General features: G+C 44.7%; 1 protein-coding gene across 1 annotated transcript in view; it reads right to left on the reverse strand.

Moving 5' to 3' along the window:
- Positions 1–2,793: 2,793 nt before the first annotated feature.
- Positions 2,794–13,381, reverse strand: part of PPT2 (palmitoyl-protein thioesterase 2) — a 64,540-nt gene continuing 53,952 nt past the window's right edge. The window contains exons 6-9 of the mRNA XM_082263760.1: positions 9,165–9,248; positions 6,763–6,847; positions 6,555–6,609; positions 2,794–3,583 (exon numbers count right to left, since the gene is read on the reverse strand). Of these exons, the coding sequence (XP_082119886.1) occupies positions 3,440–3,583; positions 6,555–6,609; positions 6,763–6,847; positions 9,165–9,248 (368 nt within the window). The 3' untranslated portion in view covers positions 2,794–3,439. The remainder of the gene's footprint in view (positions 3,584–6,554; positions 6,610–6,762; positions 6,848–9,164; positions 9,249–13,381) is intronic.

The following is a 13,381-nucleotide window of genomic DNA, read 5'->3' on the forward strand; positions in this document are numbered from 1 at the left end:
TATTCAATTTTTTGCAGATTCAATCATCTTAATTAAATTACACATTGATCAAAAATAAATAAATAAAAAATAATCAAAGTGTGCATGGCCACCATTACACATTGTCAATGCTATGAATTCAAGCAAATCTTATTAGAAGTACCCAGACACAAAAAAAAGATTTTTTATAAAAACCTCTGATTCCGCAAGTGTTGCTGCAACACAAGTGAAGAGTTGCTTGTTCACTGCCTGCAATCCGGAAGACGATCTGGGACAGGGAGTCCTAACTGGACAATGATCCTCACAGTGCGCAGGACTGCTTGTTTTACACTAGAGCTTCCTTGCACCTGCAAATGTTCATGTACCCAATTTTAATTTTTAAAATTTTACAATTGATTTTAACAATTTTTGCTAATTTAAATTGGTTAAAATTAACTTAAATTTTAATTAAAATTAATTTATTTTACAATCCATTTTTTCTTTAAAACTTTTATTTCCATTAGGATGGATTGTATACAACCTATACTCTCCAAAATGTAAAGCTGCCCATGTATGGATCAAACCTCGGCCGAGCCCTGGTGAACTGGCCGAGACTTGATCCATCTATGAAACATGTGTCAAACACAAGGCCCACGGGCTGAATCCGGCCCTCCAGGCCATTTCATATGGCCCTAGCACCTGTCCTGCAGCTGCAGTACACCCAGTGGAGAGGCTTGTCTCTGCCCATGTATGGATCAAACCTCGGCTGAGCCCTGGTGAACTTGCCGAGACTTGATCCATCTATGGCACATGTGTCAAACACAAGGCCCACAAGCCGAATCTGGCCCTCTAGGCCATTTCATGTGGCCCTAGCACCTCTCCTGCAGCTGCAGTACCCCCAGTAGAGAGGCTTGTCTCTGCCCTCCTGATTTAGCAGTCAGCAACAGAGCGGAGGACAAAACTCCTCCTACAGATCCTGTGCCTCTCTGTGCAGCCGCAGCACCCCTTGCCTCTGTCTCCCCTGGTCTCAGCATTTAGCAGACTCCAGCTCTCCTCTGGTTCTCCTCCAGACCCTGGACTTTCTGCTTCACAGCTGTGCCCCCAGCTTCTTCCCAGAAGCAACACAAGGTAAGAGGGGTGCACTGTGATGTAAGGGAGACTCTTGACTTCTGTTGGTGGAGAGCTCTTGACATCTGATGTCAGAGGGGTGGGGTGCTCTGGACATCTAGTCTTACAGATGCAACCGGCCCTTTGAGGGCAACTATAATGCTGATGCGGCCTGCAATTAAATTGAGTTTGACACCCCTGATCTATGGGCATTGATAGACTTCGTACAACCAGCCTGTCAGATTTTTTGCACCCGATTACGGGCAACGGCTATAGTAGTAATCATTGTGTTCTGCCAATAGGGAAGGTTCCCCACTGGCAGAATAAAATAGCGAAGCGGGAGAGGTTCCCCAATCAGCACTGACTTGTGGCTTCAGGAAAGAAAATCGCATCATCTATGGCTTGCCTTATGGCGCTTTTCCACTGCATGGAACCGAACGGTTCGGCTAGCTTTTGTGCTTTTCCACTGCTGGTACCGCATGGTATAGTGTAGGAACGGTTCGGTACGGTACGGCGGCGCTTTTCCACTGCATGGAACCGAACGGTACGGCTCTCAAAAACAGTACCACCTCGGTTGTGGTTCCAAGAGGTACCATACCCGGTACCATATCCCACAATCCTTTGCATGCAGTCACTACTAGCCACTGATTGGTCAGAGAATCCCACCACCCCATTTTTATCCCACCCACTTAACTTTAGTCCTACTTTAGTGGAAAAGCAAACCATACCGTACCGTACTGAACCGTTCCAACACCGTACCATGCGGTACCAGCAGTGGAAAAGCAAACCGGGCCAAGCAGGGCCGAGCCGGTACTTGCAGTGGAAAAGTGCCATTCGTTTAGTGGCCTTTAACAATTTGTGTGCAGTCTTCCTGGACAGCAGACAATATGTCCTCTGCTGCCCTTTATAGTAACCACTGGGTTTAGCAGAAGGCCAATCTGCTCACACTCAAGAATCACCAACCATCTGTTAAGAATCAACAGATTTGGAGATGTCACATCTGAATATGGAAGGCATCTATGGAGGCAGGAACCACACCATCCTAATCCTCTGCTTTCACTGGTATAAGATCTATTAGAGGAGACATAGAGGGGAATATGCTTATTAGAAAACATCATTCAAAACATCAATCGGCACTGTTATTTAGGGATTATTCACACCACAGTGGGCGCACTATTGTGCGCACAACGTGTGCATGATCCTATGTTGAGTGAATGCACACTGCTATACATTACAATGCATTGTTATTACTTTGCAGTGACTGTTTATGTTCCTTCCTTTTTTTTTAACATCTATGTAATTCTATGTCCTGCAGCACGCTGCAATGCATTTTAGTGCAAAAATAAAAAACTTGCACTTTTTATTCAGAGCACATCAAAGTAGCATTTGTTGTGAACTAAATCCATAGGACATAAAGCAGATTGCCTTGTTCTTGCATTGAAACCCTTGGGACTCTTGTTAATAAGTGGGAGACTGTTATGACCGCGTGGTAGGGGGTGAAGACATTAATTACTGCAGAGAAATCTTAAGCACTTGAATCTGCAAGAGACATAAGCCGGTTGGAAATTTCACTCCAAATTGAAGAACAGTTTTTAGCGGTGGAGGCCTTGATCTTTCAACCTTTTCCTTCATGTCCATGAGCACTTTTTACAACCAGATAATATTAGCAGACATCTCCACGTTCTAGTCTTCTAAAGGGTCTAATTGACTCAGTGTCCATTCATCACGATCTTAACTCCTGTATACAGCCAGAGAAATAGTTGGAAAGGTCCATTTCGTACGATCGTTTCTGCCTAAGGGTACCTTTTGGAGGATTCATAATTTTTGCCATAAGGAACTTTAAAAAGCCCCCAATATCAGCCCATTGTTCGACAGCAGATGATTGAGGTGTGGAGGTAGAGGATCCCTGTTTAGTAATAGATAATTACCAGTTGTATAATGGCAATGACCACCCCCCCCCCCTCCTCCCACAGTGCAAATCGCTTCCAAAAATTCAGTTTCCTATAAAAGGTTACAAACAGAACTTTATCTACCTTCAGAAAAAAGTCTTGGGGGTTATAAAGTACCCTAGATAGCCCATTGAATGTTAGATAATGCAAATGAGACCCCCGTCCTGGTGATGTAGAGCAAGGCGCACTACACTTGAGTCATGAAATGAAGTCATGTGACCTGTAGATGAAGGGTTGGTTGAAAGGGATTTAGGTTCTCAAAAAAGGACAAGAGAGGATTGCAGCTGACCGCAGCACAAGAGACGGGACTGGTAAGCTCGATACTGAGGTGCAGAAGGTCCAAGTCAAACTGCGGCAGAGAGAAGAGGAGGCCTCAAGGAGGTATATGGCAGATGTGTGATAAGCAGATGTAGACCACTGAGACGTTACGTGAGCCACTTCTCAATGCATTCCTTATAGACCGTCTCGTTGGAGTGCCACATTGTGTGAACCACTCCTGGGATGGAGTAGACTGAGATCCCTCCTCTTTTATCCAGAGTGCGGAGACCAAATGTATCAGCATCGTACACCTAGGGACAAATAGCTTTGTTTAATATGAGAGAATATTAAAGGGAATTAGCACTAAAGAAAAACACCTGTGTGACTGATTTTGCTGGTTGACATGGGCTATCTGTGCAAACATGGAGCCCCGATGCTTAAAGCAGAACTAAACCTTCAAATCCTTGATAGCTGAGGAGGCTGCCATCGTAGCCTCTGTTTGATCTGCAGTTGCCAAGGTGCTGCACATGTAATCAGTAACATCAGCCAAGCTCGGTTGAGAAGCTAATCGATTGTGACAGTTATCATTCACGGCATGCCTTGAATGTACTGTAACGATTTTGGGAAAAGGTTAAATTGAGGGGTTTAGTTCCGCTTTAAAGCTGAACTCCAGGAACTCAGCCAAACTGTCAAATGTGCTGGCATACTATAAGCTAAATCCAACGGGATGCATGCCACCTGGTGGATTTCTCTCTTTAAAGCAGAGTTCCAGCCTTTTCTGTGTTTATTAAAAGTCATCAGCTACAAAAAGTGTAGTTGCTGACTTTTAACCGGTTGCCGACCGCCGCACGACGATATACGTCGGCAGTCAGCCCCGGCCAGGCAAAGTGACGTATATATACGTCACTAGCCTGTCACTTGCTTGGGAGCCAATAGCGGGCGAACATCGGGTCCGCCGGTCACACGCACGGACTTGCTGGGGAACGAGCCAGGGCGGGAGAGCGCCTCTGCGGGCGCGCGCTCGCCCGCTATTGGCTCCCAAGCAAGTGACAGGGTAGTGACGTATATATACGTCACTTTGCCTGGCCGGGGCTGACTCCCGATGTATATCGTCGTGCGGCGGTCGGCAACCGGTTAAAAGTCACTCGCCGATCGTTGGTGCAGAGGGAGAAAGTCAGGCGGCTGATGTAAACAAGCCGCCTGTCATTCTCCCCTGTGTAGAAACAGTGATCATACGGTTCTACTATGTAGGACCGTTGATCACTGTTCCTACACTTCAAGCCACAGCCAATCACAGTAAGAATCACGCCCCTAGGGACACACACCACCCCTCCCTCTCAAATAAAGTTAACCCCTTCACTACCAGTGTCATTTTGCAGTAACAGTGCATATGTATAGCACTGATTACTGCAGTAATGTCACTGGTAACCCCAAAAGTGTCAAAAATGTCAGTCAAGGGTCTGTTCTGTCCGCCGTAATGTCGCAGTACCGCAAAAAAAAAAAAAAAAAAAAAAAAAAAAAAAATCGCAGATCGCCGCCATTACGCGTTAAAAAAAAAAAAAAACACCACCAAAAATGACAGAAATCTTTCCCTTTGTTAGTAAAACGCAATAACTTTTGACCAAACCAATCAAAATACGCTTTTTGTGATTTTTTTTACCAAACATAGGTAGCAGAAAACAAATTGGCCAAAAATGTTAAAAAATTTTGATTTTTACATTTTTTTTTGGGGGGGAATTTCATATAAAAAAAATGTGAAAAATATTGTTGTTTTTGCAAAATTTACGCTCTTTTTTGTTTATAGCGCAAAAAGTAAAAATCGCACAGGTGATCAAATACCACCACAAGAAAGCTCTGTTTGTGGGAAAAAAGGACGTCAAATTCGTTTAGGTACAGCGTCGCACGACCGCGCAATTGTCCGTTAAAGTCACGCAGTAAAAAAAAAAAATTGCAAAAAAAACCCTGGCCAGGAAGGGGGTAAAATCTTCTGGGGCTTAAGTGGTTAATAAACACATACTCACCTGTCCCACAGTCCAGTGATGCGGTCGCCCGAAGCCTCGATCCTCTCCCTCTGGTCTCGGCGGCACCGGCATCACTGGTGTGGGCACTCGGCTGCGACAGCTTGCGGCTTCACAGCCAGGTATGCACTGCGCATGCGCGAGTTGCGCCGCGCGTCTTGATTGGCCGGCAATCTGTCCCAGAAGATTGCAGGGAGGGAAGGGGAGAGGAGAACTTCCGCTCAGGGTGCCGCGATGCTCCGAGCTGAAGTGGGAGTGGGTACCTGTCAAAACTAGGTACCCGCTCCCCCCCAAATAAAATGACATGCCAAATGTGGCATGTCAGGGGGTTAGGACTACCCAAAGCGGATAATTTTATGGAGCTCTGGGAATACAGCTATCTCTGCACTCCTGGAGCTAGGGCAGGAGAGAAGCTCCCCTATGCTGTCCATTCACTTGAGCCTTTGTATTTGGTAAATAACGTTCACATAACACAAAAACACTCTGTGATTGGGCAGGAGGAATGGAGTGGTGGGCACAGCGGCATAATGCCACACTGCAGCTGTTGGAGCTGAGACTATTGGATACACCGTTGGAAGTGTAGCAAGAGCTATGCTACTGGGGCTCTGAAAAACAAAATTAAAATGGAATTTAAATAAGTCCATGGCGTCGCATGCACCTTGTTAGACTTAACCCCAAAACAATGCAGAACATTTTCCAAAGTGGATGAATTCCTGGAGTTCAGCTTTAAAGGCATGAGAGTTTTCAGTCTCCATGAGAATTTTCTATAACTGTAACACAAAGAAATACTCATTTATAAAACAGGAGGAGTTAGGGACTTTAAGGTGGGCAGCTATGGATATATAAACTGTCACCCTCTAAAGCAGGGTTTCTCAACCAGGGTTCCTCCTGAGGTTGCTAGGGGTTCCTTGAGCAATGGGCAATTTCTGCCTGTTCGATAAGTTCCCAATGACACCATTGTTCCTTTTAGCTGGTAATTCTTCCCAATGATGACAAGAGTAAGGAGCATTCTTCCCACTGACTATCACACTAATGTGTCATGAGTTGTAGATTTTTAATTTCTATCGGGGGTTCCCCAAGACCAGAAATCTATTTCAAGCGTTCCTCTGTGATGAAAAGGTTGAGAAAGGCTGCTCTAAAGTCGTGCAATGGGAACCGATAGGAAATAAGAAGACAGCGATTACCCAGCCCATCTGATACCACTTATATTTGAAATAGTACTACTCAGTCTATTTAGCCAAGAAAATCTGAGGACACCACACACCTGCTGTTGTTGCATCTCCACCACCGTCTCGTTTTCATCATAGAATGCAAAGTGGCTAAAACAAGATAAGAAAGTATTATGGGATATAACAACTAGGGATAAAGCAATTTCCTGGGCTTACTGCAATGGCAAAACAGGACAGCAGAGGGCCCCATCACTCACTACAGATAGGTCACCTGTTCTGCAGTGTTACAGTTAAAACATATACCTGGACTCCCAGGGAGTAATGACGCCATCATTAGGGCCTCCTATGAGAACTAGTTTTCTGAGACGTAGGAAGTTTTGCCTCCATTCTGCCAGAGAAAGATTGAGAGAATAGAATTGAATATATTAGGACAAAAATCTGGCTCAGCAGATATGTACATCTCAATCAGCTGAATTTTCTCTATATACTTGACCATCATTATATTTCAAGTGTATGTAAACCCAAAATGTATTTATATAGGTTTGGCATCATGATGCAATGTATACATTTTTCTTCAATTCATTTTTGTTAATCTTTTAGAGTTTCTTAGCTAGAGATCCAGCCACAGACAGCACTTCCTGTTACAGGCTGACAACGCTAAGCTACAGCTTCACAATTAGCACCAGCGTTGTCAGCCTGTTGTAGGAACTCCTTCAGCTGGCTGTTAGGCTGGACACACACTATCCAACTTTTGTGGTTAGATTTCCTTCAGATTTACCTTTTCTATGTAGTGCGAGGGCCTGCCAGACTGCATACAAATTGAAAGTGTTTAGGTTTGACCTCATATTATATGGTTTTGATAAGTCTGAAGGAAAAAGTCTTCAGAAAATCTTACAGTGTGTATGGCCCATTAGGCTGCATAGGCATCTAAATGGCCAACTGAAGGAATGCACCAGGCAGGCTGACAACACTGCTGCAAATTTAGAGGAGTAGCATTATCACCCTGTAACCGGAGTGCTCTTACTGGCTGGAATGTAAATAGAAGAAACTTTGCAAAAAACATCACAAAAATGTATTCACCACAGAAAGTGGCATACTGAAAACAAATTGAAGGTGTACATACTATTTCATGGATGACTATGGCATAGTACAACAATGAAAATGAATGAGTCCATCTTACTCATCTATACCCTGTCGGCATATTCTGTAGCAACCTACATGGAACACCAAATCATACATATACCGTATTTTTCGGACTATAAGGCGCACTGAAAATCCAAAAATTTGATCAAAAACCGCCTTATAATCCGGTGCGCCTTATGGCACTTTTCCACTGCAAGTACCGGCTCGGCTCTACTCGGCCCTGCTTGCTTTTCCACTGCTGGTACCGCATGGTATAGTGTCGGAACGGTTCGGTACGGTACGGTATAGGTTTGCTTTTCCACTAAAGTAGTACTAAAGTTAAGTGGGTGGGATAACAACGGGGTGGGTGGGATTCTCTGACCGATCAGTGGCTAGTAGTGACTGCATGCAAAGGATTGTGGGATATGGTACCAGTTTGGTACCTGTTGGAACCACAATCGAGTAGGTACTGTTTTTTCAGAGCCGTTCGGTTCCATGCAGTGGAAAAGCAAACCTATACCGTACCGTTCCGACCCTATACCATGCGGTACCAGCAGTGGAAAAGCACAAAAGCGTGCCGAGCCGTTACGGTTCCATGCAGTGGAAAAGCGCCATTATATATGAACCTTGAGTATTGAAGGGAATCTCAAAACAATTTCTGTTTCACATTGCACAGCAACAAACTTGAAGCAGAAATCCTGTAAATCCAAAGTGACTTCAAAATGGCTCCACAAAGGAGACTTGCTTACGAGGCAGATTTTAAATTGAAAGCAATCAACCATGCAAAAGAACATGGAAATAGATCTGCAGCTAGAGAATTCAACATTAATGAGTCCATGGTGAGCAAGTGGAGAAAGCAAGAAGATGACCTACGTCTTGGAAAGAAGACGAAGAAAAGTTTCCGCAGCAATAAATCAACGTTGCAAAAAAAAAAAAAAAAGTGGGCCTTATAATCCGGTGCGCTTCTATATGAAAATAGCTTGAAAATTTACCGTTAACTGATACTGCGCCTTATAATCCGGTGCGCCTTATGGTCGTGAAAATACGGTAAGTCCTGCCATTTAAAGCTGAAGTTTATTCTGCTTTTATTTTGCCTGCCTTGCGTCCTTCTTACACCCCCCCCCCCCCACCTCATCAACATGGTAATGACATTTTTAATTTAAATAAAGCTTTTCCATTTTTATTACATATCTTTTTATTTTAGACCCAGTGATGTCATCATTGCGTGCTTCTCTATGCAACTCAGACAGATCTGGCAAGGGTGCTATATACAGCTTTGAAAAAAACATCACAATGGTCGGGCGGGGGGAAGCCACCCCCCTGGGGTGATTATCGCTAGCGGCTCTAGCGATTATCGTAAGTGAATCCGGCAGGCTCGTTGTACCCAAGTTGATTGAGCGATCAGCTTGGTACATTCAGCCTGCCCATTAACGGTTCAAATCTCAGCCGGTTCGGCAGGAGATTCAAACCGTGTATGGCTGGCCATAGACGCCGCTGACAACACACAGAATACACGGACCAGTGAGCAAAATAATAGCTTCTTATTTCCAAACCTGAGAACAAAAACATGTCAGCTGACCCACCTGTTGTGTTCGGTTCCGGTCTTTCGGAATTTATAGGTGCCAGGAAATCACTGACGTTAATATACATATCATGATGATGAGGATCTGTACACAAAAAGATCACCATTAAGAAAAGAAAAATCCACTTTTGTTTGAAATTTTATAGAATATAAATAAAAGCCATTATATAAACCCACAGAGAAAAAATGTAATATCATGCAGATTACGAGTTCTTAGGTATGGTGGTTGCCCTAACCACTTGCCGACCCCCCGCTGCAGTTTTACTGCGGCAGGCTGGCTCGGCGAAACGACAAAGCCCTGCGTCGTCACGCATGTGGTGCTGGGGGGAGAGCACGAGCCTCCGGCGCGCTTCTGCCCCCACTAGGCAGCGGGGATGCCGATCCGCAGAACCGGCAGCCGCGACTGCCGTCGGGCACCCGCGATCGCTCCATTCACACCTGAGCGTATGATTTTCATGCGTTTTTTTGGGCGTTTTTCAGGCGTTTTGGAGGCAGGCATTGACATCTAACAAAAAAGCTTGCAATCTGCCAAAAGAAGCTCATGTGCTTTTTTGAGCTTCAGGCGTTTTGCTTCAACTGACAAAACGCTCATATGTGAACAGGGGCCATTGAAATGAATGGGATTTTGCTTGTTGGGCATTTTGAGACTTCAGAGATAAGCGTTTTATGAGCTGAAAAACGCTCAGGTGTGAGCAGGGCTTTAGGCAGAACTGCCAAGCTCAACTGCCTGCTACAAGATGTGGTGGTACGGCGCTGGACCTTAAAGTATATTCCGGAACCCAATCCAGCTTTTAAAGGTTGAGGTCTGTTACTTGGAGTGTTCCTAGAGCTTCCTAGATTAGTATGTAGAATATGTGAAGGCACCACAAGTCTAGTAAAGTTTTATTTCTCATAAACAGGGCAAAAGATGCAGCCAACACATTTCAGGAACTCCCAAATCCCCCTTCACCAGGGCTTTATGCTGGTAATGAGAGATCATTGAAGATAACACCGGGCAGGTAAATGCAGAAAACAAAGCCTACAGGAAAAGCAGTGCCAGTTGCCTGTCAATCAGCCGACATCACTGATATCATTGTAATTGTGATCTGCATTTGCGTCAAACATTAACTTCAATCATCTATCAATACTAGGATAAACCCTAATAAAGGGGAATTTCTGAGCCCCTGAAATGCATTAGTTATATCTTTTGATCACTTGTTTACTGGACTTGGTCTAGACTTGTACCGCCTTCATCCTTGTATATACTCTACCAGCACAGCTGCTTGTACAATTAAAGCGGAACTCCACCCAAAAGGGGAAGTTCCACTTTAAGGACTCCTCCCCCCGCTCCTCTTGCACAACTGGCACTTTTGAGGAGCAGGGGGGGGGGGGAGCAGGTACCCGATTTTGACAGGTACCAGCTTCCCACTTCCTCCCCCCCCGCAGTGTTATGGGACACATATGGCGCTTTTCCACTGCATGGAATGGATCGGTTTGGCGCTTTTCCACTGCATGGTTCTGCATGTACGTGTTAGAACGGTTCGGTACGGTTTGGTACGGTGGCGCTTTTCCACTACATGGTACGGCTCGGTACGGCTCGCTTAAACAGTACCACCTCGGTTGTGGTTCCAAGCGTTCCGTACCTATACCATATTGCACAATCCTTTGCATGCAGCCTTGATTGTTTGTCACTACTAGCCACTGATTGGTCAGAGAATCGTTGTAATCCCACCCACTTACTACTTTAGTGGAAAAGCAAACCGAGCCGAGTAGAGCCTATACAGTGCCGACTCGTACCATGCAGTGGAAAAGCAAACTGAGCCGAGCTGGGCCAAGCAGTGCAGAGTGGAGCTGAGCCAGTACTTGCAGTGGAAAAGTGCCATTACAGGTCCCAGAAGATTGCTTCCACCATTCACAATGCACAGTGTGACTTGTGCATGCGCAGTGGGCACCCGGCTGTGAAGCCGCAAGCTGTCACAGCTGGGTGCCCATAGTGAAGATGCCGGCGCCGCAGAGGGAGGACAGAGGATAAAGACGGCTGGGGTGAGTGCACAGCTGGACGGTGGGACGGGTGAGTGGCTGTTTTTTAAAAGTCAGCAGCTACAGTTTTTTGATAGGTGGCTGGAACTTCTCTTGAACCACTTGAAAACCAGGCTTTTTCTGGAAACTTTACAAGTTTAAATATTTTTTGCTAGAAAATTACTTAGAACCCCAAAACATTATATATATATATATTTTTTTTAGCAGAGACCCCAGAGAACATAATGGCGATTGTTGCAATATTTTATGTCACACTGTATTTGTGCGAGTGGTCTTTCAAACGCAATTTTTTGGGAAAAAAATACACTTTAATGAATTAAAAAAAAAAAGACAATAGTTACCCCAATTTTTTGTATAATGTGAAATATGTTACGCTGAATAAAATCAATACCTAACATGTCATGCTTTAAAATTGCACACACTCGTGGAATGGCGACAAACTACAGTACTTAAAAATCTTTATAGGCAACCCTTTAAAAATGTTTACAGGTTACCGGTTTAGAGCTACTGAGGTGGTCTTGTGCTCTCACTCGAACAATCGCAGCGATACCTCACGTATGGTTTAAACACCATTTACATATGTGGGCGTGACTTACGTATGCGTTCGCTTCTGTGTGCGAGCAATGAGGGATGGGGCGCTTTACATTTTTTTTCTTATTTATTTTACTTTTTATTTTTACACTGTCCCTTTATTTTGATTTTTTTATCACTTTTATTCTTATTACAAGAAATGTAAACATCCCTTGTAATAGAAATAAGCATGATAGGTCCTCCTTATTGAGAGATCTGGGGTCAAAAAGACCTCAGATCTCTCATTTACCTTTAAAAGCAACAGAGAAAAAAAATTGTTTATGCCCAAGAATGGGAAGTAATGTTGAAGGTCGCTCCGGTCCTCCAAGGGCAAAGAGCCGAGTGGGGGCCATCTTGCCCTCACTCGACATCCTACCCAGCAAGCGGCTGCATCATATCACTTCCAGGCTTACCCGATGGCTCCAGTAAGCTCGGAAATGACCGGGAAGCGGCGGGAGGGGGCATCTCTCCCACTGCCTCTAAAAGTGATCCCGCGCAAATGTGCCAGTGGGATTACTTTTAACTGACGCAGAATCGCCCATAGTAAAAAAATAACACCGGGATAATGGCAGCTAGCTGCTGTCATGATTCTAGTATTAAATGTCAAAGCAATGACATATTTTTACTATGGGCCTGTCGGCAAGTGGTAATAAACCCTACAACCAGTATTGTAGGTGGGGAGGCATACTAGCTCCATTGAGTGCAGCCCAATGCATGAAGGAACAAAGAGGCCTCACAAGCCCTACCAAAATCTGATCAATGAATGTTCAGTCAGACAGACACTGTACTAACCACCTTAATTTTCATAGTTTTCACTTTCCTGTTACAGCAGTTGTGCAGGGCGTCTACATATGGCTTTGCAAACCAAATAGGCACCAAAGTTGGACCACATTGCTCACTGGACTCCATAATCAGAAGTGGAACTAAACCCATCGATGTAACCGTTTCAAAAACAGTTACGTTCCCGGCACATGCAGGGAATGTAACTGTCACATTGGTTGTGCTCTCCACCAAACTGTCAAACCATCCAATGGCTGGTGTCATAACTGATCACATGTTCAGCATCATGGCAGTTGAAGATCAAACAGAGGCCAAGATGGCAGCTTCCTTGTTTGAAAAGGATAGGAGGGCTTAGTTCCCCTAAACAGTTTAGTTTTTTAGCCCAAAAACCAGACTGGAATGGATGGATGGATGGAGGAATCCGTCCCTACCGGGACACTGTATCCTGACAGAGGGACTCGCCACTGTCACAACACCCTGCTTAGCAGCTGCATCTGCTGATCAAAAAAAAAAAAAAGTTTTCCAGCATGTCCCTTCGAGAGAAATTGAGTAAATGATCAACATCTGCCGAGTGCGGACAGCGACACACGGATCAAAATTTGGCTGGTCCCTGCTAAAACAGCCGAAATTCAGTCTGCGTATGGTCAGCTTCAGTCCGACACCCTCAGCACTAGAAGTCTGTATGAGGATAGATGTGATGAGTTCTGTGACCATTACGCATGTCTGCCAGTATAGAGCACTGAAGTAGGAAGGCAGAAAACTCAGTTGCACTATGGAGGGGGGGGGGGGGGGATGTATCTTAAGGCATTTCCAAAGGAAGTAGGTTAAAAATCATAGCATATGGTGGTA

Source organism: Pelophylax lessonae, assembly GCF_965119305.1.
Source record: "Pelophylax lessonae genome assembly, chromosome: 7".
NCBI lineage: Eukaryota > Metazoa > Chordata > Amphibia > Anura > Ranidae > Pelophylax > Pelophylax lessonae.